Genomic DNA, 23,558 nt, shown 5'->3' on the forward strand with positions numbered 1-23,558 from the left:
TTGTACACACTATTGTATTTTCAAGCCCTGTTTTTGAGGTCTCCCCGCTGTAGGGGCTGCAAGGGGAGCTGCACTGGCTGCAGCCCTGCGAGGCCCCTTCCTGCAGCCCCATTCCTAGCCCCTGCCAGCCCCCTCCTCCCTCCGCCCGTCCCTTTGAACTTGGAGAAATTTCCTCGTTGCGCGGCTCCCTCATTATATCGCAGCCATGCGAGGGACCACGAGCCTCCTTGTGTTCCCTCCCCGGGGAGGAGAACACGACCTGGATGAGATCACCGCTCTGTAATGATGCCAATTACAGATCATATATCAAAACAATTCCGACCCGCTCCTTTCCATGAGCGTAAACCGCGTGGTGGAGCGCGGGAGAGCCAGCGGCGAGCAGGCTGCAGCGACTCTTAATGCGGCGAGGCGTTTCACCCTTGGGACGAGGTTACCACCCGGGGCCGGCCAGGGTTTTGTGAGGGGAGAAATACCGATTCCTGGTTTGGAGAGGAGCATCTCGGTGCTGGGAGCAGGAGGGTCTGCAGCTGCCCGCGCAGTGGGTGTCGGCCAGCCCTCGGTCCTCTCCCAGCCCTGCCGAGGCGGCTGTCGGCAGGTCCCCATCCCAGATGCACGGTCCGGTGGGCCTGATCCTGGGATGGGATCACGCGGCTGCCGTGGAGATGAGGGACTTGTGGGCCAGATCCTCCACGAGAGTGCGGCTCTCGCTGGAGAGGGAGGAAGAGCTCGGCGAGGGCACAGCGGCCGTTGGCTCTTATCCTCAGCAGATGGAGACATACCACACACTTTGTTAGGTTTGCCCAGCACCACCTTTCAGGATCAGGTCGTTGGGGTTTTCTTCTCTTCTTTGTGTTTTCCGAAGCCTGATTGATGTCCTTCCGAGAAGGCACTCTCCTGCCACTCCCTCGCAATGGGGCTGGTGGCAGTGGGCCTCATCCGGCAGGTCCGTGGAGCCACCACCACGTGCGCTGGGAAAGCACAACAAACCCCAAGCCCACCCCGTCTTGTTGGCTCAGCAGCCCGGGTCTGCTCCGCTCCCACTGACTCCTCCGTGTGGGAGTACGTGAGAAGGCAGAAGCAGGTGGGGAAAATAATAGCATCCAGTCGTGGTCACTATGAATCCCACACACCTTCAGTAATTCCTCAGACACCTAATCTGCCCTTCCAGGCTGAGATGTGTGTTGAGCCAAAGGTTCAGTTCTCCAAACCAGTGCGGAGATTAATTCCTCCCCCAGCGCTGATTGGAGTGCAGAAATCCTAATGACATGTTTGCAGCAGCTGTGCCATTCAGGAGTGATTTTCCAGGGGGGAAATGGTAATGGTCCAACACGCTAGGGCTTACGGTTGTGTCACCACAGGGCTCTGGGATATTGCTGCAGAGTATCACAGCATGTTTTAATAAAGAAAGGACAGGATTCCCACTGGGCATGACAGTTAATCAGAGAAAAAGCAGGTTTATGTGTGAACAAAGCCATCATTACCTCTCTGCGTACGTCTTATCGACTGTGGGACTTAGGTGATAGCTCGTCTGCAATATCATTAGGTTTGGTCACCCTCTGAAAGATTATTATTGCAGATCTGTAAATTTGACAGATCAAACGGTAGGTTTTTGTCATGTCATAGGTGAGATGAGTTCAATGGCCTCTGCTTAATCAGTCCCATTGCTTGAAAGAGCCGTTGAAATGGAAAAACCTTCACGTTTTCTTGATGATCTGAAAGCCAAAACCTGACCCCTTCTTGGAGTTAATAGCCAGAGAAATACCTAGATATGCAGCTCATACAAAAAGGCCCTGGAATATCTGCTACCCCCACGGTCTCCTGCTGAGATGCAGGGTCGTACTCAGCATTTCATGTGTGGCTAGAAGATATGTGATAGTTATGGCTGACTGCTAATTGCAATTTAGGAAAAACGAGCCCTAATCCTGTCCTTCAGCTGGAAAGATGCTGAAAGGGTCAGGAGCTGCTCGCTTTAGCTTTATCCTCTCGGTGTCTCGTGCAGGCGCGGAGTGTACCACCTCATGTCTGGACCACAGTCACGAGCCCATCCTCCTGCGCGTGAACGAGACTGTGCAAGACATCCAGCACTGGATGAACCCTCAGAGAGTCAAGGTCAGTGCCTGACGATTTCACCAACTGCATCCCCTGTTGCGTGTTTATGTGCAGGGAGTGGACAGCGTTACGCGGGGTTTGTTCATTGGGGTGAATACACGGGGAATTCTGCCCTTTAGAAAAGAATTCCTGGTTTTTGTTATGTCTTTGCATGTGGTTCTGGTAACGTGGTGGCTATCTCTCCAAGTTGCTTTCTCTCTTGTGATTTCCCAGTGAAAGTCAGTTCAAGGTAAAGACCCCATATCAGTGTGCTGAGATCCACCCAGCACCTGCAGTGGGGCTGAGCGGGAAACACGAGTCATTACACAGGAAGATGTGACGGACAGTGAGAGAAAGGGCACCGGCCGGGTTTTATTTTCTTCCTCCTGTTCAGTATTTTGCATTCTTTGGGTGGCAGGGCTGGATTTTTCTGCACTGCTTTTGGATGACAAAAGAAGCTGATACAGAGGGTATTTCATTTCCCCAACCAGCAGAGCTGGCTGAGTCCTCCCCCCACCCCTTCGCCCGCATGCGAGAGGTGCCTGCTCAGCACAGCCCCTTCCAGAGGTCACCACTTCTTCCTCCTGCATTAACCGCACACGGCACTCCCTCCTGTGCACCCTCCAGCACACACCAGCGTCGGGACATGCCAAGGGGGATGTGCAGAGGGCGTTGTGCCGAGGGGGACGCGCCACGTACAGCACCTTGCACACACGGTCACCCCTGCACACACGTGCCACTGGCAGCACGCAGCTGCTTGGATACCAGTGGGAGACACACTCTACCTTTCTGAAAACCCTTGTGCCATCAACACAAGTGTCCCCTCCTGCCCAGAAATGCCTGTCACCAGGCGCTGGTGCAGTACTTCTGCGGGTGTAGGCGTTTATCTGGCCATGCCCAAGTGCATGTCGGGGGACGCTGGCACATCGCATGTCACCAGGGTGCAGGATGCTGCTGGTGCTTGAGCTGTCGGCTTTTACATACTTGGCCCTGGCTTTGCAGGAGTCTGTTTTACACACTCAAACTCCATTTAGGAGGAGAACGAGCAGCCAGCAGAGCCCCAGCATGTCCTGAGCAGCTTTGACAGTCTATTTGCTTCTCTGCATGCCTGAATATGTACCCAGGGCTTGGGATTTTTGAAATCTGGCCTTCGCTGTGGATAGCGAGCCGCTCCAAAAATCTCTGCCACTTTATACTGCCCTATTTCACATGGAGGAATAGAATAAATCCTGGAAAGGGGTGGGGAACTAAGTCCAGAGAATACGACAAGTTTGCAATGTCCTTCCCAGCTTCCCATTCACTCCAGACACCGAGATGATATTACTGCCTACGCTGAGGCTTTGCCAAGTTTCTGGCATGAAACATAAAGAAAAGCCCTATCTCTGTATTAGGGGCAATTTCTCACTGGCCCTTTCCCCTGCGCTAGACTTTAAAGTGGTTTTGTAATTCATGGTGAAAGAAAGTGACAGCTTCCCTCCCGTTCTCTGCTGTGCTCTGTCGTTTATTGATGCGGGTACACAGAGGGAGCTGTAACGAGTTTTATACCTGCAGGTCTCTGGAGGGCTCATTAGGCAGCGGGGAAAACATATAGTAGTAAAGGGGGAGATGAGGGGAGTGAGGGATGGAGGAGAAATCATGGTTTCCAAGAGTACAGTGGTAAATAAGGCCTTTTTTTGCCCTGATGGTGAGGATCTTGCAAGAGCTTTAGGCTGTGAGCAGATACAGGTTCGACCCCACAAACACTTTGTAATTATTTGGGCTTGAAAACTCAGGAGATGGAGGGGGGCCTTTAGGAGACGAGCGGGAGGATGCTGAGACACACTGGAGGGATTTTTTTTTTCGTAGCTGTAAAACATCCGTCTTATTCATCCATCCAGATAAGGGGATGTCACCCACAGGGAGCGGTGCCTCGCGGGGTGCCATCCCGGGAAATGCTGACGGTGGTGGGACCGGGGAGAGCCTGGAGAGACGGGACTGGGATGCCTTAGGGGAAGGTGCCCATGGCAATGTGTTATATGTCATTAATAATATGTGTCTCTAATTACGGTCAGTGACAGCTTGCTGTTGCGCCGTACGAGTAAAGCGAGCAGCTGGTTGCATTTACACGGCAAGTCTTTGTGGATCTCAAAGTACTTGAATGACGCAGAGGAAACACTTGTAGTTACTTAGTTTCAGGCACAAGTAATGTACAAACGAGCGCGGGATGAGAAGCAGATAAAGGCAGGAGCGATCTCTGGAGCTTACCTTTGAGAGCACAGGAGCAGATAAAACATAGGGAGAGCCAGCAAGAAGAAAAAATATTTGTGTGTGGCTGCTCAAGCAACAGATGTTATGGAAGCGGAGTGGGAAGAGGGAACCATCCCTCCTCTGAGGGTTGTTTAGAGCAGAGCTGTGCAAATCACTGGATTTTTCGGTTCGCTGGAAGTTCTGTCAAATTAAAAAAAATATGTTTTCTCCTAATCAAAGTGACTTTTCTGCTGTTGTTATTTTTGGTGAACCAAAAAATTGGAGAAAAACCCATGTTGGTTGGAACATAACTTAGCATTTCATTTCCAAGGATTTTTTTAAAAACTTTTTTGTTTAATGAAAATGAAAAAAAAACTTAGAAATTAAATGTCCTCTCAAAGGAACAACAATAACAGATATTTCATCGTGAAAAATTTCTAAATATTACCGTGTTTTTCAGCATTGGTTTAGGCTGAGTTGCTTTGTTGCGTCTGAAACGGTTTGCCGAAACCTTTGCAAGTTGGCAGCGTCTTCCAAATCCGTCTTTTCAGCAGGAAAAAGAAATCCACCTGAAATCTTCCGTGTGTCTGTTGTTCTGTGATGGTCTGTGTTGGGAGCGACCATTGCTGTCCCCACGATTTCCCATTTCCCGTGTGTGTGTGAGGGGCAGGGAACGGTTGAAGACGCCAACGGAGAGCGCTGCCAAGGCTGACTGTGCAGGCAGTGGGGAGAAAAAAGTGAAATGTCTCCGAAAGACGGCTTGACGGCTCTTTCCCATTGACCGCAGAGAAACAGGGCAGACGCCTAATTTCTTAGGTTGTCTCAATTTGGGTCCTTGCCTTTGCGCTGAGCAGGAACAGACCAAATACCGTGCCCACACGTGCATGCAGGGGATAGTCTTGAAAGGGTCAGCATGCCCCGACTCTGCCTACCAGCTGGGCTGGAGGTGCCCATGGCCCCTCCACGCGCCTGGGATGCTGCAAGCCCTGGGATTTTGGATGTCCAGAATTCATTAAGGGGAATTCTCCTTAAATAATCCCCTATTCATTTAAGCTTTGCAGTTTTCCTCTTTCCTTCCCCCTCCTCTTTCTGTGAGTGTCGGGCTCATTTTGCAAGCAGGGAAACTGAGTCACGGAGCGGTGAAATGACTCACTGCAGTGCGGGGGCTCAGCGTCCGGGAAGGCAGGACTTCCCACCCCGTCTGTAGCTACAAGAGGAAACAGCCACAAAGTGCCATGTCTCCCCTCCTTTGGCAGCAGCGGCCGATCCCTTCACCACTGCGACATTAATTGTCATGTTCATTTAGTGCCTGAGGAGAGAGTTAGCTGAGACCGGTAGATGCCAGTCCCTGGGCTTTAGCCCTGGGGGACACTTGAACCATCTAAGGTGGAGGAGAGCTCTCCACCCGCCTCTCCTGGGGAAACCTAATCCCCTCCGCAGCCCGCAAACGGTTGACATCATTGTGTTAGTCCCACCATGGGAGGGAAGCGCCGTGACCGGAGGCACTAGGTCTTCCCTCACAAGGAGAAAATGACAGCTTGATTTGCTTTCTTGGCTCTTTGTTACCTACTGTGGGAGTGCATCCCGGCTTCCTCTCCCTTCGCAGCAGATGGAGTCACAGCCACCAAACCGCAGATGTAACTGGATGGCGTTTCTGGGACGGGGACAGGACCAAAGCCAATACACCCAGCCCGCGCGGGAGGGCAGCTGTGCTGCAGAGCCCCACGCACGAGGGGAGCCGGGGCCATGAGGGTGGCATATGTCACCACAGCAGCTTGGAGCACGTGGCGGCACAGGGAAGGGATGGGGCTCGCAGAGGCAGTGGCCAGATGGGCTTTATTCCGCGTGTACCGCCTGGCCGGTGTCATGTGTGATCCTTCCATCCACCTCTCACTACATCCTTTGTCGGCCTTTCAAGTCCACCTTCCTTTCTGTGCGCACTGATGCCATCGGATCCTGGTCATGTCCCGCAGTACTGCTGCCTACATCCTTCCTTGCTTGCTTTTTGTACATTTGTTTATCCCAGTTGCCCCATGCAACACCTTGTGGCACCTTTGTGCCTGGTAGGACCACAAGAGGCAGGAATGATGCCCAGCAACTTGAATCATCCCCAGTTTCTTAATTTTCCAACCCAGGCTCTCCTTCTATGGACAGTCCCTCTTCCGTCTCTCCTCTCACACACCACATCAGCAGCTTGAGGGTACAGACAGGCTGGGTGGTGGGAATTCAGGCTTTGGAAGACAAAGAGGAGTCAGGGCCATGGCCGAGGGCCCTTCCCTGAGCGTACTCTGCTTCCAGCTCCGTGAATGTTAGAAGGATTGAATTCAGCTGGAGTAGCTCTAATGGTCTCTGCTAGCCTAGCAAAGTATCATCTCAGGAGAGGCCAAAGTAACTGGGACTAAGCCGTTGGCAGGTACCACTCAAGAGCAATGTGACTGTCCCACTGACCCAGTGATCAGTCTAGCACAAGGTCACTGGCTTTCCTACGCTCTGGTGAGTGGTGTGGGGCTGCATTCCTTCTCCCTGGAGGTTGTCCAGCCCTTGGGATTGAGATGACCTTGAACGAGAGCTCTGAGGAGAGCACCATCCTAGCAGAGAGTTTGCCTTCCATCTGCTCCTCTAAGGGTGGGTGCTGGGTTTTTAGTGGCAGGAAAGTAGTCAATGCATCTTCTGCAAGGGATTGCTCTCACTTGGAAACCTTTCTTAAGAGCCTGTTTCAGGGCTATTCGGCTCCTTTTGTTAGCTCCACATGCTCACACGCATCCACACGTATTGAGAGGTTTTGTAAATATTGATGCTTCTTACCAGGGGAATGCGAGATGCTCTTTGGAAGTGCACTTCTACTTATTGTCTGGCTGGCCTTGGCTACGGGAGGCAAATGCCTGAGTTTTTCTACTTTGGTTTAATTGTTGGGTTCAAATGTTCTTGAACTGCTTCCTTTACTCTTCCCCCTCCCGGTCTGTTGACTGGCCTTGTTTATTTTGAAACCTAGAAAAGTTTCCTTTCTTTTCCCTCTGAAGTGCAATAAACAGAAGAGCGGGGGAAAAAATAATAAAAAAAATATCTCAGCATTTGCGGCAGGCAACAGCCTGGAAATCTCCAGCTGTCTGTCAAGAGCACGCTGGGGGAATGTCTGGCACCACAGGGCCCCCGCACCTTGCAGCCTCCCTCCCGGGGGATAAACAACGTCCTCCCCCCTCGCCCGGCCGCTTCTCCGCTCACACAGACGGGCCCTGTTGTGAGGCAGGTGGGGCAAGCCAGGCTTGACTAATAGTGGAAAATCCGAGAGCATCGGAAAGATAAACAGCTCAAGTCAGATAGTATAAAAGTCCTTTTTCTAGCACACGCCAGGTAAGCCTCAAATGACAGAAACTGTAAAAACATGCTGAGGTTCCCCTGCAGATGGATTAAATTAGCCCTCAAGTAAACAGGGGAAGGGATGGCTTGTGCGTCAGGTCTTCCCAAATGTTAATCCCTTCCTTCCCCAGGCCTCCATCCAACCTCGACCCCTGCCCTTGGGCAAGTGCCTACATGTTCGTCTTGCCCAACTGGACATTGTAGTGTTTCATCCATTGACGATAACCCAAAATGAACCTTGTGCCTGATGTCCTGGTGAATGGATGGGAGTCCTGTCTCCTACACCCTTGTGGTATTGAACTACCATCTCCACTGACTGGCCAAACTTTTTATCCACTCTTAAAATCTAAATTTCCATGTCTACAGGCAAACAATGGCTGCCCTGGGTGTGTCGTCACTGAGTAGGCTGGTCATCACTTTTGACCAAAACTAGGCACTCCGGAATTTATTATAAATACAGACATCATTATAAAGCTCGTATAATGTAGCAGTTGATGCTGTCCCTTCTGGGGCTTGTTCTGAAGGCATGTAGTGGGAGGTGCGTCCATTTAAGATCTAAAGGATGGTGCAAAAAAGTATCTGAAAGTCCACCTTTAGCATCTTCAAGAAGCGCAGATACAATGGATAGCGAAAGAGAACAATGTTTTGCAGCGCCAAAGAAATCCCTCTATTAATTCCTAAAATGTCCCCTCCCTACCCAAGAACAAGGCAGTGGACCTGTGCCTTTGCCTTTCCCAGCCACGTTCCCCCACCATGAGTGAAATATTGGACGTGACATTTTAGTAGAACCTTAAATATTATTTTACTCTCAAATGTTCTGTTATTGCAAGTGTCAAGTCCAACACTTCTTGTAAATACCTGGAGGACAGCCAGGTCCTGAGAACACAAGAGGTGTTAGGAACTGAACTTCACTGGTTAAGTACAAGAGAGCCGTAGGAGCCAGGACGCTGATTTTCTGTACACTGATTTCTTTGTCTTAACCTGTTTTGTTTTGTTTTGTTTTTTTTCTCTTCTCCCCTCCAGAGCGTTGTCTGCACGGCGGGACTCAAGTGGTACCCTCACCCTTCCCTGATTCATTGTGTCAAAGGCTGTGAGGTGAGCTTTCGTGTTAGCTCAGGTGGTTCATGCTTGCTCTCCCAAATGTTATGCTAACAGTCACTGCAGTCACCTGGGTTGTAAATGCGGGTTTTCAAGTGGGGCAAACAGGTTTTTGCCCTGACTATCCTGTCCAGCAGACTGTGATCTCCTGCATCAGTTCTGACACTCAATGGTGAAATCGGTGGTTTTCCTAGAGCCGATGGTTGGGTGACTCTCACGGGAGTTAAATGATCAAGTGGCTCAACACCGTCGGTAGACCGTCAGAATTTCACAGGATCTGGTAATTTCTGGGAAGTTGCAAAAACCTTCAATTATTTTTCCTTGATTTTGACATCTTATTAAAAGGGCCAGTTCTCTCCAAGACCATCTAGGGCTTTGGTGAGTGCAGATAAACTTTAGGAAAGCCAGAGGCAGAAATGAGCCAATCACACATCCCTCCACTTTGCACCTCCGTCTGAACCAGAAAAAAAAGTCAGACAAATGCAGTTACATTTCAGCTGTGATACGTTTTTATAGTCTTGTGTGTTACGTGGAAAAAAAACCAACAAAACAGTTATGTTTCTGCTGGCAACAGTCTTCAAAAAGTCTGAGAAATCTTAAGATGCTTCCAGTGGTCAAACAGGGCTGGAGCACCTCGCTCTGGGTCATGGCGCTCATGCAGTTTCCATCACGCCAGCCCTTGAGTATCTCAACTGTGTCAAGAAGTCAACCCTTGTGGCACCTCCGTAAGGCTGGGAAGCTTCATGCCCGTTGTAGAAATGAGGTAGCTCACAAGCAAAGGGATAGTTGGCTGCTTTGGTTACATGGACGGACAGTTGAAGAGCTGGGTCTTGACCCCACATCCCCTGACTTTCTGCAGCACTGACTGTGCTCTCAGCACCCAGTAACCCAATTTTACAAGCGCATTGAAGTTATTTGCCCAGAATGGCAGAACATGGCACAGAACTCCTAAATTTGACACGAAACTCTAGACCACATTGCTGGGCGACGTGATTTGTCTTGAAGTGAAAGACAGGTTTCCTTCGCATACAAATGTTGGGCCCAAGAGGGTAATAACTCTCCAACAATGTAATAGTTTCTGTCTAGTTGTTCCCTAAATGAAAAGCATTCTGCTGTCAGTGCTTTGAATGTCATAAGCCATCTCACGCATTACATTCATGCAGGCTGGCTGGGCGCCCCTATTCTCCAAAGAGAGCTAAAATAACATCCAGCGACCATTAAGAAATGCCATTCAGGTGCTGATGCACCATTGGGTATCCATTCTCCTGCTGTTTAAGGATAGTTGTTACTGAGGCAAACTTTGCAATGATGTAATAATTTACCAGAAGCCATTATTACTGACATGCTTTTTCTCAGCATTTTCTTCCCTTCCATCATTGTTAATTGCCAGACCCCTCTGCATCAATAGGAACTTTCTTCTTTTCATCATTCATTCAGCAGTGTCACTGCATCGCAATCTATCATCTTGGAAGGCTTTGCCCAGACAATTGATAATGGCCTCTAGCATCATTTTTAGAGCATGATGCGTCCAGAATCCAGGAATGGGCCAGTGCTTGTTCTCTGACATTAAGATTTCAGAAGAAACGCCATTTTCGCCAAGCCTTTTTTTCAGAACTATGGAAACGGGGACTAATAAGCCAGTAGGTCAGTAATACTTGGCCATTAAGCTGATACAATCCCTAATGTATTAATAGCATTAGGGAGGGTTCCCCGAGTAGAAGGCTGTAAGCGGGGCATTATTTTGCTCTTGGCGATCACAGTGGTAACCCAGAGTGCTGCTGCAATGTGATTTTTTGTCGCTCCCTAGTGGCAGGAATAGAGGTTTATGAGTCAGCCCCGTACTTCTCGGCAGCTAACGTAGGTGTTTCAGTAGAAAACCAGTCACTCTGGACTACCTGTATAGTCCCCCAAAAATATAGGAGCACTAAGATATGCATGAAGACCTATGGAGACCTCGCCCTTCATAGCCAGGCCTCCAAGGTCTCCCAAATGAGGATTTTGGTACCAAATCAGAAGAGATGCTATTTGTCCCATTCTTCTCCTCCAAAGGACTGACTTGCCTACTCTGTGCCAATGCGGGTGAACGGCAAATTCTTCCACAAGTTTCTTTTAGTGATTTTCCAGTGTTCATAGGGGTAGAATACAAGCACAGGCATGGGAAATGAAAGGCAAGCCCTTCTTGACATCAGGCACAGCCAGGCAATACCAGGGAAAGAGGGAGAAGCCTACAAAATGTCTTGGGAGGTTGGGCAAAGTTCACGTTTCTGAATATGACCAGGTTGGCATAAAAATATCTCTCCATCTACTCATAAATCATTCCCTTTTAACTCTTTGCATATTAATTAGATTGGAAGGGCATTTGCAAGTCAAAGTCTTTGCCTGTACAAATAAGTTAATCTCTGTGGAAGTCAATGGAGTTAAGCCAGTTTAAAGGGCTAGGAGCCTGTAGCTTAACTCTGATTTCCTTGTCAGCATTTGTAGTATTTGCCTGTAGCTAAACAAGCGACACGTAATAAGTGAGTCACCTCCTGGTAGTCCTGTTCTGGTCCGATATGGCCATCATTGCCTGGATTTCCTATATCCTGATAGAAATATTTAAATTTGAAAACATCATCAGTAAAAGCCTGCGTCTGCGCCACTCCACAGTGTCCGTTTCAGTAGTGATGAGCATGGCCATGGCTCGCTCTGGGGAGAGCACCGGGAGCTCCCGTTGTTGGTTCTTCAGGTATCGATCATCAGGGCGACTCTGGTACTGCAATTGCTGCAAAATCCTCCCAGGAAACCTCCACCAGCCTCCCTACCCTCTCTGCAATGATGCTTTCTTGTAGGAAAATCGCTGGTGTGTTTTTCACCGTGTAGAATAATGAATTTTCCAAAGAGCAGATAAAATGGGAATGGCCCCATGAGCCTGGGCGTGTAAGAAGCGTTACAGAGGTATGACTGTGCTCTCTGCTGAGCATCCATTTTTCTGAGCTTTCAGTGCTGCCTGGGTTTCCCAGACCTGACATAGGCACATTTTTGACTTCCAAGAAAGACTTTTGTGCTTGCTGACCATGAGGACTCCAACATGCCATAGAAAACCAGACTTCAAGCCTTTTCTTCAGAATCGTGATTATTATTCAGGTCGCGTGCGGCACACAGACTAGTGATCACATTGCACAGACTAGTGACCACATTTTCTGTTTCAAGATGATTTGTGAATTTTACCTTATGGCTCTCCACAGTGTTCCTCTGAATAATGGCAATTATCCCAGGTCTGAGCTGTGGAGTGGAAGGAGATTACGTGTCACGGCCAAGGTCACCCGCAGTCACTGCTGGTCAGAGAACCAGCTCATGGTCCCTGTGCTGAGCTCAGACCACTTCCATTTCCCTTTGTGATACATTTTGTGCCCTCGTTGCTGACACTTGTTGCATAGTTAGGAGAACTGTGGTGGAAAGTACAGCTATTAAAAGCAAGCCAATTTTGCTGCTATACATAACCTTCTTCTTATCCCACATAGTTTTGGAAGGTTAGCTTAAAATTATCAAAAGGTGCCACAATTTTAGATGCCTTGGTGCTGTCTCTGAGCCTAGTCGATTTAATATTCCTGAAGCATCATCTTATGTGGGATTTGAAAAGCCAACAAGGGCTCATTTCCCTTCATTCTAGTGTCCTTTTTTTTTTTTCTGTCTGCTTTGAAGGGAGAGGGGAATAATTATCTCTTGCTTTTCAGGGCAGTTGGTAATGTTACAAACTATATGGCTCCTTCAAGTCTTCGTATTTTCCTTCTGACATACTGTTACAGGTTTTATCCATGTCCACACTCTCAGTCTTTTCCTGCTTTTTCCTTTTTCAGCCTTTCATGGGGGACAACTACTGTGACTCCATCAACAACCGAGCCTTCTGCAACTACGATGGTGGGGACTGCTGTGCCTCAACAGTCAAGACCAAAAAGGTAGGGATGCCGCTTCCTCTTTTCACTGGGAATTCCTTGGTGAGTGCCGCTTTGGGCCTGGAAAAAAATTATTTTTGCTAGAACAGGGGAGTTGCAAGGTCTCAGAAGGACCTTCAGTCCAGATGTCAGCTCACCATAGGCAGAGTTCATGTTGGCTCATTTTGAAGTTCTCTCTTTGTATGCATTTGCGTTTCCCATCATAACCTGCCTTATACCTGTGCAAGGAAGGTTCTTAAGTACAATAGCAAGAGGCGTTCATTCATTCTTATTGTAAATAAACCCTAGGTTCCCTGCAGGCAAGGGCTGGCTCCTTCCAAAACCCTGGGGCATGTTCATGGGCTCCTGTACCCTGGGGCTCCTTCTGTGTGAAGGAGGGTAGGTAGGAAGGGTATATTTGCCCGTCCTGGTACCCGCCCTCAATGCTCAAAGGGGAAACTAAAGGTTAGGAGCCATTAGGAAAAGAACAGAGAGCAAAACAAAAGCATCATTGTAGGTCCGTACTTTGATCCGTGTTCACCCACGTGTGCATGGCGCGCTGACCATCCCATCTCCAAAGGGACAGAGCGGGAGAGAGCGGAGTGTGGAGCAGGGCAGGAGGGCTGAGCAGAGATGGGAAATATCTTCTGCACGGCCCCCCCATAAACCAGCACCTGCAAATCTCGCAAAAGAGACAGTGGGCATGGTTAGTGGCACAGATTTATAAAAAAAAACATTATTTAATGCAGGGAGGATGCTTGGGAAAATAAAATCCACTGTTTCTTATCACACAGCAATGAGGGGGTGAAATGGGAATTACCTGGTAGCAGGATGCAAACAAGTGAAAGAAAGTGCTTATTCGCACAATGCGTATTTGAACGATAGGATGCATTGCCACCGAGTATTATTAAGAACAAAAATACATTTGAAGTCAAAAAGAGAATAGGCCTATTCGTGGAGGTTAGCTCTGTCAGTGGCTTTTAAACACTGATCTGGATGCAGTTTCTGCCTCAGGAATATGCCTTTTATGCTCCTTTAACACCCGTTTCTGGCCGCTGTTAGAGACAGGAGACGAGCAATGGAGTCTGTAGGTTGAAGCAGTACATTTCATGTATTTCTAACCAGGATTGATTTTGAACTCATTTCCCAAAGAAAGGAAAGAAAATTTTAGCCTCTGCCGTGTGAGATTTTTACCTTGTCTTCAAGATTTGAGTGTAGATCAGAATGAAGAAAATCCAACTATGTTAAGTATCTGATATATATTAATTAATAAATAACAAAACTTGAGAACAGAGAGAGGGAGCTTGGGCTCAGCGTATGACATCACCCATTTCACGCGTCTGAGGAAGAAGGTCCAAGGCACTGAAGACCTCTCTGCAGGGAACAGTCCTTTCTAGAACAGCTTGGGCTGGAGGCTTCCTTTTCATGGTTCAGCCAAAGATCTCTTACCAGTACAGCAGTGTGAGCTGTCTCTGGCCCATCTGGGAGCACTGGGGAAGGGAAGCAGACATGCCTTGGCAAGTGGAAGGAGTTCGTTTCTCCACTGTGCAGGAGCTGGGGGAAGAGGTAGTTTTCCTAACTGTGCTTTTTTGGACAAATTTTCCCCTGTATTGCTGTGTTACTACTGCGAGTCTCCCTGCGAGCCACATGCTGGGAGGGAAGCGGGGGCAGGTGAGCTTCTCTGTTCCCCAAGGGTGGACAAGGGCATGGAGAGCCCGTACGGGGCTCCCCGCTGAAATGACCACCACAGAGACGAGTGGGGTGACAGGCAGCGGCTCGTCTTCAGTGTGTCTCCAAGAAGAGATTCCGATCTCTGGCTGGTTTTCCACCTCCTTGGGAGGAGCAGCCCAAGGGCAGGCACAGCTTGCTCGTTGGCCTCTGCTGGGAGGGCAGAGCTGGAAGTGCCCGGTAGCTCAGCATGGCATAGGTCTTCTCCTCCTACAACAGCCTGCCTGGGAAACTTTATCTCGCTGCCTCCAGGCTTGAGAGCAAGGGATGAAAAATCCCAAGAGGTGCCAGAGGAATGGAAGTGAGGTGGCCAGGAGGGGACCGACCCAAACCAGCCCTATCAGGACAGAAGCTAAGGGCACAACTTATTGCTGGAGTGAGGACGGGACTGGAACACAAAGCATGTGAGTGGCGAATTGAGGGGGAGAGGGATAGGATTAAGGTTTGGGAGCAGAATTTATTGCTGGGCAGGGAGTTGAGACAGAGTGGGATCTGCACAGAGTCGTGAGCACTTACCAGCCAGGCGAGTCACGCTCAAAATATCTGCTGCTTCGCTGCCACCCAGAAACGGAGCGACCACCCAAGAGGGGGAGAGCACTTTGTAGCCCAGTTGGTTACTGGTTTCTGTGCTAAAGCTGCCCGATGCAAAGGGCAAATGGCTCAGAGACAGGCAGCTGGTCACACGTCTGATGCATTTCCCCCGTGGAGAGGGAGGTTTTGAAGCTTTTTGGAGAGAAGCTTGCTTCGCCTGACTTCATGGGGAGCTGCATCTTTGTGACCAGGGGAATTAGACTTGCCCTTGTTCATACTTTGGAAACCCCCATCCTAGAGATCACACGGTTTGAGGGCTGAACCATAGAGCCCATTGCTTCCTCGGCACGCATTCAGCTTCCAGAAGCCTCTCCTCTCCCCCAGAACACCACCAACATCCCAGGGGCTGAACAAGGCACTCGGGAGGAGTGAGAAAACCACCTTCTCCTTGGACCTTCCGTGCCAAAAGCAAGATGCTAAGCCCCAGTTTATTACATTTATAGGGTAGAGGGGGGACTAATAACCCAGCCGTCGAGGCTGCGGCGTCAAAGCCGAAGTGGGGGCAGGCAGCACCTCTCTGCCTGCAAAGCGGCCGCCGACACCTGCAGCAGCAGCCGTGGGGCCGCGGGTCTCGGCTCGGCCAGTTATTTTCCTGTCTGAGGCCTTTGACTGGGACCAGATTTCAGGCAAGGCTGTTCAAATACAGCCCTCCCTTTGAAGAGGTTTATGAGTGGAGCGTTACAGGAGATATTCCAAAGGGAAAAACAATGAAAGGTGAGAGAAAAGGGAGCTGAATAAAAATACTCCGCATACCAAATCCTTCCAGCACAGTTTGCCACCTACTTAAAAAGGCACAGTTTTAAAATACACATTGGGTGTAAAAGCCAAAAACCTGGAGGAGACATAGGGAGGGGCAAGTCCAGCTCGGTTAATTCCAATACCAGATGAGGATGTATTTTCATACAGAGCGAGACACATGAAAGGGCCTGCTTTGCTCCTTCTCTTTCAGGGTTACATACTATGTGGCAGATGTGTCAGTCTTTTAAAGCCCCTGCAAGTTTACCCATAAATGTCTAACATTTATGCAACACCTGTTTTTCTCCCAAAATGTCACAGGACATTTTACAAGCTTTAGATTTATCATCTTTTCACCGTTGCAGCCATTGCTGAGGTGACACATGGTTCACATTTAACAGAACATAGCAACTCCGCACATTATTTTAGGAAAGGGCTGAAGATTAACATTGCGTCATGTGAAGATTCAGAGTTAACAGTCAAGTAAGAACTGGCTTCAGATCTTTAATGTCCGCAAACTGTCAAGACTTAAGTTTCACTGCAATCCCGCTGCCCGCCCCCCAAAAGCGCTTTCAGCTGCGCACTAATGCTCTGAACCAGGCTGCGTGAACGCAAAATTATTCGACCTATATTCGCTTTAATTCTGAGCCCTCTGACTTAACGTGGGGTTTTGCACGCTCCTCTTTGGTTGCCCTGAAAATGCACAAGAGAATGCCTTGCAGCATTTGCTCGGGCCACGTTTTCCCGTGGCATTTGAGCATTAGCAGCAAATGACCTTGTGCATTTCTGCAGCGAGAAGGGAAGAGAGTGGTGTGACTTATCTGACCAGCCGCCGACTAATCAGCGCTGCTGCTTAGATAGGAAATAATGAGTATCTGCCCTGCACTATTCACAATCAGGCTAGAGAGCTTAAAAGAAATCATTAAAGAGCTCTTTTGAATGCTACAAACGGCAACGAATAAATTCAGTAATATTCTGGGCATAAATTCGAGGCAACTGCAGTCAGCAAGCGGGAAAAAGCGGCATTCATCAGCTTAATTATTTGTTGTGCGCTAATTGATCGGCCTCCCCCTGCAGCGGGCAAGGAGCCAGGGCTGGCGCAGGGATGAGTGCCACCCAAGGACGTGGTGCCCCAGGGGACAGCCCCGGGGTTTGCCATCGGGGCTGCGCTGGTCACAGCTTGCCCCGCGCATGACCCAGGAACAGCTTTCAGGAAGACAGGAAGGCCATTGGCGGCCAACCTCCAAGGGAGAGAAAGCTTCTGTTGTGTATCTGGAGGGGATAAAGTCTTCCGTGAAGGACAAAGCAAAATCCCATCTCCTTTTAATCTTCCTACCCTCCTGACCCAGCACAGGTTGCCAGCTCCCTTCTGCCTGGCTGCTCTAGGAAGCTGCTTCTTGCTTTGTATCCTGCCGCAGATAAAAGAAGATACTATTTTTTTAAAACATTAAATACGTGATGCTGCCAAAAGTGAGAAAAATAAATAACCTGGGCATAACTGGCTGTCTCTGGGCTGGCGGCCGCCTGCGAGGAAGTCCTGGGGCATGCGAGGTTGCAGGGAGAGAGGTTGTGGCTGTTTCTTTCTGATTCATTTCAGGAAATCTTCTCTCCGGTCACTGTTCTCCTTTACTTCTTTTCTCTTCCCTTTCCCTTTTACAAGTTTTCCCTGGACAAGGCTGCCTAGAAAGGCCTTGCAGAAATCAGAAATGTCTCTCTTTAGGCTCCGCTTGTGTACTTCGTTCCATTGGCTTAGTTGAAGATCCTGCAGCCCTGGTACCTGCAAATTTAACTAGAATTTGTCGTTTTAAAATTCCTCCAACTTAAACTGTTTGAAAGGGCAACCTTTCATCTGTCATTCCTCTCTGCCTTTCCTTTTCATCACATAAGGAGTAAACCTGCTGCTCCCGTGAGAAAACCCTGTCTTATTCAGTTATCACTCGGGTTTTCCCTCAACAGCTTTGCCCCACAGCACTTAGAAAAGAAAAAGAAAAATTGTCCTGGCAAAAATTCCCACCTCAAATGCCGCCCCTTCAGCCTCTTGACATTTCTGTCCAACACCTTGGAGAGGAAAACCAGCAAGTGCCTCAGCGGAAAACAAATGAGGACTTGCAGTAGATAGAGGACTGTGTGGGATTCATCCAAAGCTTTGCTTATCTAAAAGATAGGCAAGTTATCAAAACCTCTTCAGAGACTTTATGGCCGAGAATTCAAGGCCTAAAGAAAGGGGCTTTGAACTGAGGGGCTGCTGCTGGCTCCAGCAGGGATTTCCAAAGACTGTCCCCGTCTCCCTGGAAAAGGGGGGGTCTGCTGCACTCCTACCCCTCTGAAAACAGAAATAACCACTTTGCGGTATTTTGGAGAAATAGACGCCTTCTCCCAGCTCTCTAACTGCAGCACAGACCTGTCTTGGGGAGTCTCAGGTCTGGCTCTGTTGGCAGAACGTGGTTTTGAGGCAGTTTGCCCAATTAGCCACCTAAGTGACCTCTGCGGCTGAGGAAATTCTGCTTATCCAAAACTGATGTTCCTGCCACGATGCTGCTCCCAACAACTTGCATGTCCCCAGCTGGGTGTGTTTGTCAGCTCTATAATTAGCTGGCGAGATTCAATGAATGGTGGGTGAGCACGGAGGAAGGACGGATACAATGCGGAGTGTTGCTTTGTGCCTCTGGAAGCGGCTGAGCGCTGCTGCGTGCTCCAGGCACGCCGGTTCACCCGGGCGTGTGCGGGAGCCATGAGGTGTTGGTGGCAACCTCAGTGGCTAGCTGTTCGCCATGTGAGGAGCCTTTATCAGTCATGGTTGGTTGAGGTGGGAGCTTCTTTTTGGGGCTCAGAGCTTGGTTTCGTAATCATTCAGGGAGGCTTTCCAGGCGGCGGTAAATTAAAAGCAGCGATGGTAGTAGCACATGTTGCCTATCCTGAGAGAACGTTCTTGGCTTCAAGGGACATGGGGCTTCCCACAACATACAGCGTTCCCAGGGGACATGCTGGTGGAGGGTGTTTGCTTTGCTATCCGACCTCACTTCATTAGCAAGTGTTACAAAAACCAGCGAACAAACCTTCCCTGCTCCACCGCCAGCTATTTGGCCTCTGGGTGGTCTGGCTCCTATTAAATCTTTGGTGATTATTTAGACTAATTACATTCATGTTTGCACAATCAGTAGCACGAGGGTAGGAAGCGCAGCTGATTCCTGAGCAAGTGAGCTCCGTGCGGTTTGGCAAACGGGCTCCTTCGCTCGGCTCCGCGGGCCGGAGGGATGCGGGGATCCGGGCGGGCAGGGCTTTCCTGGGGATCCTGGCTGGCTTTGGGCCATCCTGCTTCCCCCGGTCCTGCTGAGGCGGCTCCCGATTTATACCCGGCGGAGGGAGAGGAGCATCTCTTGGGTTTCGTTGAGCTTTGTCGTATTACACCAGGCATGCTGCCTTCCATGGGGGAAAGCCCGGTTTATGGTGGGGCAGTTAACAAAATTTCAAGCCTTTGAAACTGTATGTGCTGCACGGAGAGGTGGTTTCCTGCGAGCTTCATCTTCGCCTTTCCCAGGCCCTCTGGAGCGGTGCCCTAGGTGTGAACCCGCATACCAGCCCCCAGAGCTAAAAGGGGGCTCGCTCTTCTTCCCTTATCTCAAAAACAGCCCTGGTGACCTCAATGCCAAAAACTACTGAGAAGACCCTTACAAGATGCATTTTTGTCCCACAAGGGCCTTGTCAGGGAACAGAATACTCCCCGGCGATTGAGCTGCGAGGGCCTCGGAAGGCGCGGGGCTGCGACACTCAGCACGGCCTGCCACGCTTATCTCCACCGGCCACGCTCGGCCGCGGAGGCTCTGTCTGCACCACGGCCTTCATAGTTCCAGTTAGGCTTGTCTGGGAGATTTCGCAAACACTTCAGGGCTGAAATCTAACAACAGGCTGTTTCCCAACACTTCGCAGCCCTCCTCCCCTCCTTCCCCGCCCACCTCCAGCCTTCCCCGGGCCTGATTCTGCTGCCTCGTGCTGCTGTGAACCCCCCGAGTGTGCTGGGTGGGAGGTACAGCCGGGTCAGCCTGATAGGAGCCTGTGTGAGGGGTGAGCTCCCACCCTTTGCAGCGCTGTTTCCCATCCCTCCCTCTACCTGTCTGGAATTTCTCCTGTCAACATTCCCACCAGTTCCCTATACACTGGCCTTTCTCAGCAGGGATCTGTCTTGGGATGTCACCAGCCTCTTTAGATAGGTGCTGTGCAGCGAGGATTTGTGGCCTCTCACACGTTTCATGACCTGGATCCCAGTTCGGCACTGGTCTGTTGTATCTTTGTCTTTGTTCCCACAGTCGGGAGCATGGCATCAAGGACAAATGCCACCCTGTTTCTAAGAGGGAGCTTGGGTTTTATCCAAGGTCTCATCGCCTAGCATGGGAGAGGATGCTTAGGGCTCCCGTACCTTTGTGAAGAATGGAAGTGTGGGTTCATACGCTGCGCAGCGTGGGTGGTGAGTTGGTCAAGGTGGAGGTGTCTCAGATCTCCTGCGTGTTACGCCTCAGATGTCCATGCCAACCTCCTGCCTAGCCCATAAGCCTACACCTGCTGCCATTTCTCCCTTAGGTTCAGAGCATGGTGTGTCATGCAGTGCATGCCCCTGGGGCGGTGGACGTGATTAAGGTTGTGTCTGTTTTCTCTTGAAGAATGGTAGCTTGTGGTTCAGTGCGGTTCGGGTGTGATCCATATTCCCCCGAGTGCTGTCGATCCACCCCGTGGCTGTGTTCTGGATCATCTCCAGGAGATGTGTGTGTGTAGGGGGTGCGTGTAGGCGTGCAGAGCTGTGTTCTTCAGTTGTGCCTTTTTCAACCTATTTTCATTACTCTGAGGAGACAATATCCTGCATTACTTCATCAAATGACCAAGCCAGGCCCTAAGCTTAATTTTTAGCTTTTTCTCCCTGCCCTCCTAGATACTAGCCAGGTTTTCTACCGGGGGAGATAGATGTAGGGTGAACGCAGGACTTGGCGGGTGGAAGGAAGAAGAGCTGATTCTGTAATACTGTCTCTACAATGGGTATACCTGGAAATTTCACTGCAGGTCATATATTCCGTTAATGAGTTGGGCTTTCACAGGCCTATTTAAAAAGAAAAGAAGCAGTTAATCTTGGAGCGTGTATATCTGGGCTCCACACCTAAATGGGCCATCAGCCAGAAAAAGGTTCAGCATTTATTATTTCTAGCACATCCAGCAACTTTATTCATGGCTCTGTACTCCAGAGGGCTATCACTGTACGAGCCCAAGGCAAAAGACAGTCCTTCTTCTAAGGGCTTTTACGGTTTCTCTGAGTTGGGTACTTGTGACAATCCCAGTAGATGCTATGCGTGGGTTTGATTCCCCAAATACCTGTGGAAGTCAGACCCTTGGGGAACTCAAATGTGTATTTGTTGCAGATGTTGTTTAAAGTGGAAACCCTGTATTACTTTACTGCGAAGTGTTTAGAGAATTTTGTCTTGTCTAATACGACTGCGGCTGTGCTCATTACCCGTAGAAATCTCTGCCTTTTCACATAATAGAAAGCCAATCTCTGGAGCTCGCTGCCATAAGACAAAACAATTCTTCTATCTGGACAATAGCGCTGTAAAAATCAAATTGCATTAAAAAAAAATGTGTAAGGGACATAAAGTGAATAAAGCTAATCTGATCAGGAAGAAACCCTCTTACACTCAGGCTACCCACTGCTGTGGCTGCTGCTGAGCAACCAAACTCTCTGCTTTTGGGGCCACAGCTCTGCCCCAGAGAGAAAGCTTTGGCACTTTTGTCCGTGATCACTGTTAGGAGACTGGAGGGTTTCTAGAGGACAGCACACGGCAAGACATTTCTTCTCCAGTGGCTGCCCCTGCCCAGAAATTGGCTGCAACGTAGTAGTGATCTGATCTCTTGCATGCCCCTTTTGTTCAGGTTGCTCCAGTGGTGAGCACACAGTGACCTGTAAGAGAGCAACGGGGAAACCGAGGGTCTCACAAGGAGAAGTGGGAGAAGAGGGAACGTAGAAGGTAGATCATTTCAAGGCAGCATCAAAGTCACGCCAGTTTGGGCCCACAGAGTAGGTTAGGGGATCGTGAGCTGGTAGTTTGGAGACACAGCCGTGCAGGGCTTTCACTCTTGGCTCTGATGTTCCTGCAAGTGAAATGGCAGCGTTTATGGTATCTCCATGCCTGCAGCGCGTTTCACTGTCCCACTTAACGCGTGGACAGCAGCAGAGACGAAGTGCAGTAGGATGTCACGGCTAATTTCAGCCACTTTACTGAAATGCCCGAGTTGGGGCTGTGGTTGCCCTGTGTTCAATGCAAAATGCGCATCCACCTTCTCTGTGAGCCCGTCTCTCTTCTTTAAATGCAGGGGCTACTTAATCGCCTTTGTGAGCCTGTTACAGACAAAAACAGCGAATCCGGGCCAGGGAGGGGAAAAAGCTTGATCAAGACAAATTGAAAGAATCAGGTTCCCAGGTCTCGCCTCCAACCAGTAGCTTCGTTGTACAACAGGGAGGATTTTTAAAGTCAAAATCTTTGCCAAATCCAGATTGAGCTGAATGATTCAGGATAAAAAATAAAAACAGGGGAAAACTCCAGACATATTTAAATGTTTTGTTTGAGCATTTTGTAAGTGAAATAAGTTTTCATTTCAAGCCATAACTTTTGCTCTGAAATAGTCTTTTTTATTTGTATGTCTTGGAGGGAAGAGTCAAACCTGAACTGTAGCAGATAATCTAAACCAAAACGTTTCCTTCTACATTGAACATGAAAAGTCCATATTTTTTTTTAATGTGTCTTTTCTTTTTTCCATTCCAGTATTTTAATTCAGGCATTAAACAATCCCTCCTCAGCCTCCTCCCCAAACCCCATTGTTTGCAGACGTCTCTGTTTTCCTATCTAAGAATATTCATAACACTGTGATACGAGACAGTCCTGCTCTGGCTGGCTTCTGTTGGATCGAGTGACCCTTAAGCTCCTATTGTTTTCTGCAGTTTATAAACTTCTTTAGTTTCCAATTATTTGAATTTATTTGCTTGTAGCTTTTTGGACTATCTCTTCTCTTTGCAACCTCCACATTTGCACAGACGTAAATTCAGATTATTCACTGGTTGGTTATTTAGCTCGTAAGTCACGAAAGCCATGGCTTGATGAAGAGTCAACACCCTGTTCTACCTGGAGGGTCAGATCTTCTGGGAATGAAGTCAAATGCAAGGGGAGGGGGCTCTCTAAACCCTGATTCGGTGATGAGCGTTGGCTATTTAATGTCTCTGTCAGCATGTCCCTGCCTTAGGCTCTCCAGTTGTGAAATAAAGATCCACACCCCTCCATCCCGCTCTTGTGTGCGTCAGGAGAAAGGCATGCTGGAGATGGACATGCAAGGACACGTGTGGAAGTTCTAGGTGGAAATGACAGCTATGTGTTCACGCACTGTGCTTGGTCCACATTCCTAGATGTGCTGTCGATGATACATAGGGAACAGGCGGACCCAGGCTTCATAGCCTGGAGAAAAGTGTTTATGAAAGAGAGAGCAAACATGTGGCAGCAAAGCCAAGGGAAGCAGACGGAGCGCGCGCGTGCAGCCCTCGCCGGGAATGTTTGAACAGGTTGTGGCACTGTCTTGGGAGGAGTGGAAAGGAGGGGAGTAAGGTCATTTGCTCAGTCTGTGCAGATGGGAGAAATTCTTGGGAATTCACTTCAGGGCAAGCAAGACACTGTTCCACTGCCACCCCTTTTTCTTTATGTAAATACCATGATGCAATAGGCCAAAATCAACTTCCGCTAGCCAGGCACTGCAGGCAATTGTTTCAGCTCCTTCCCACGCTTCTCCAGAGAGATCGTG

The 23,558-nt window shown here is 49.3% G+C and overlaps 1 protein-coding gene across 1 annotated transcript in view; it reads left to right on the plus strand.

The window, feature by feature from the left end:
* The window catches only part of PAPPA (pappalysin 1), a 183,010-nt gene that overhangs the window by 154,953 nt on the left and 4,499 nt on the right, over positions 1-23,558 (plus strand). Inside the window, exons 19-21 of the mRNA XM_063353366.1 lie at positions 2,000-2,109; positions 8,695-8,766; positions 12,606-12,704. Coding sequence (XP_063209436.1) covers positions 2,000-2,109; positions 8,695-8,766; positions 12,606-12,704 — 281 coding nt within the window. The remainder of the gene's footprint in view (positions 1-1,999; positions 2,110-8,694; positions 8,767-12,605; positions 12,705-23,558) is intronic.

This window comes from Chroicocephalus ridibundus, chromosome 15 (genome assembly GCF_963924245.1).
Source record: "Chroicocephalus ridibundus chromosome 15, bChrRid1.1, whole genome shotgun sequence".
Lineage (NCBI taxonomy): Eukaryota > Metazoa > Chordata > Aves > Charadriiformes > Laridae > Chroicocephalus > Chroicocephalus ridibundus.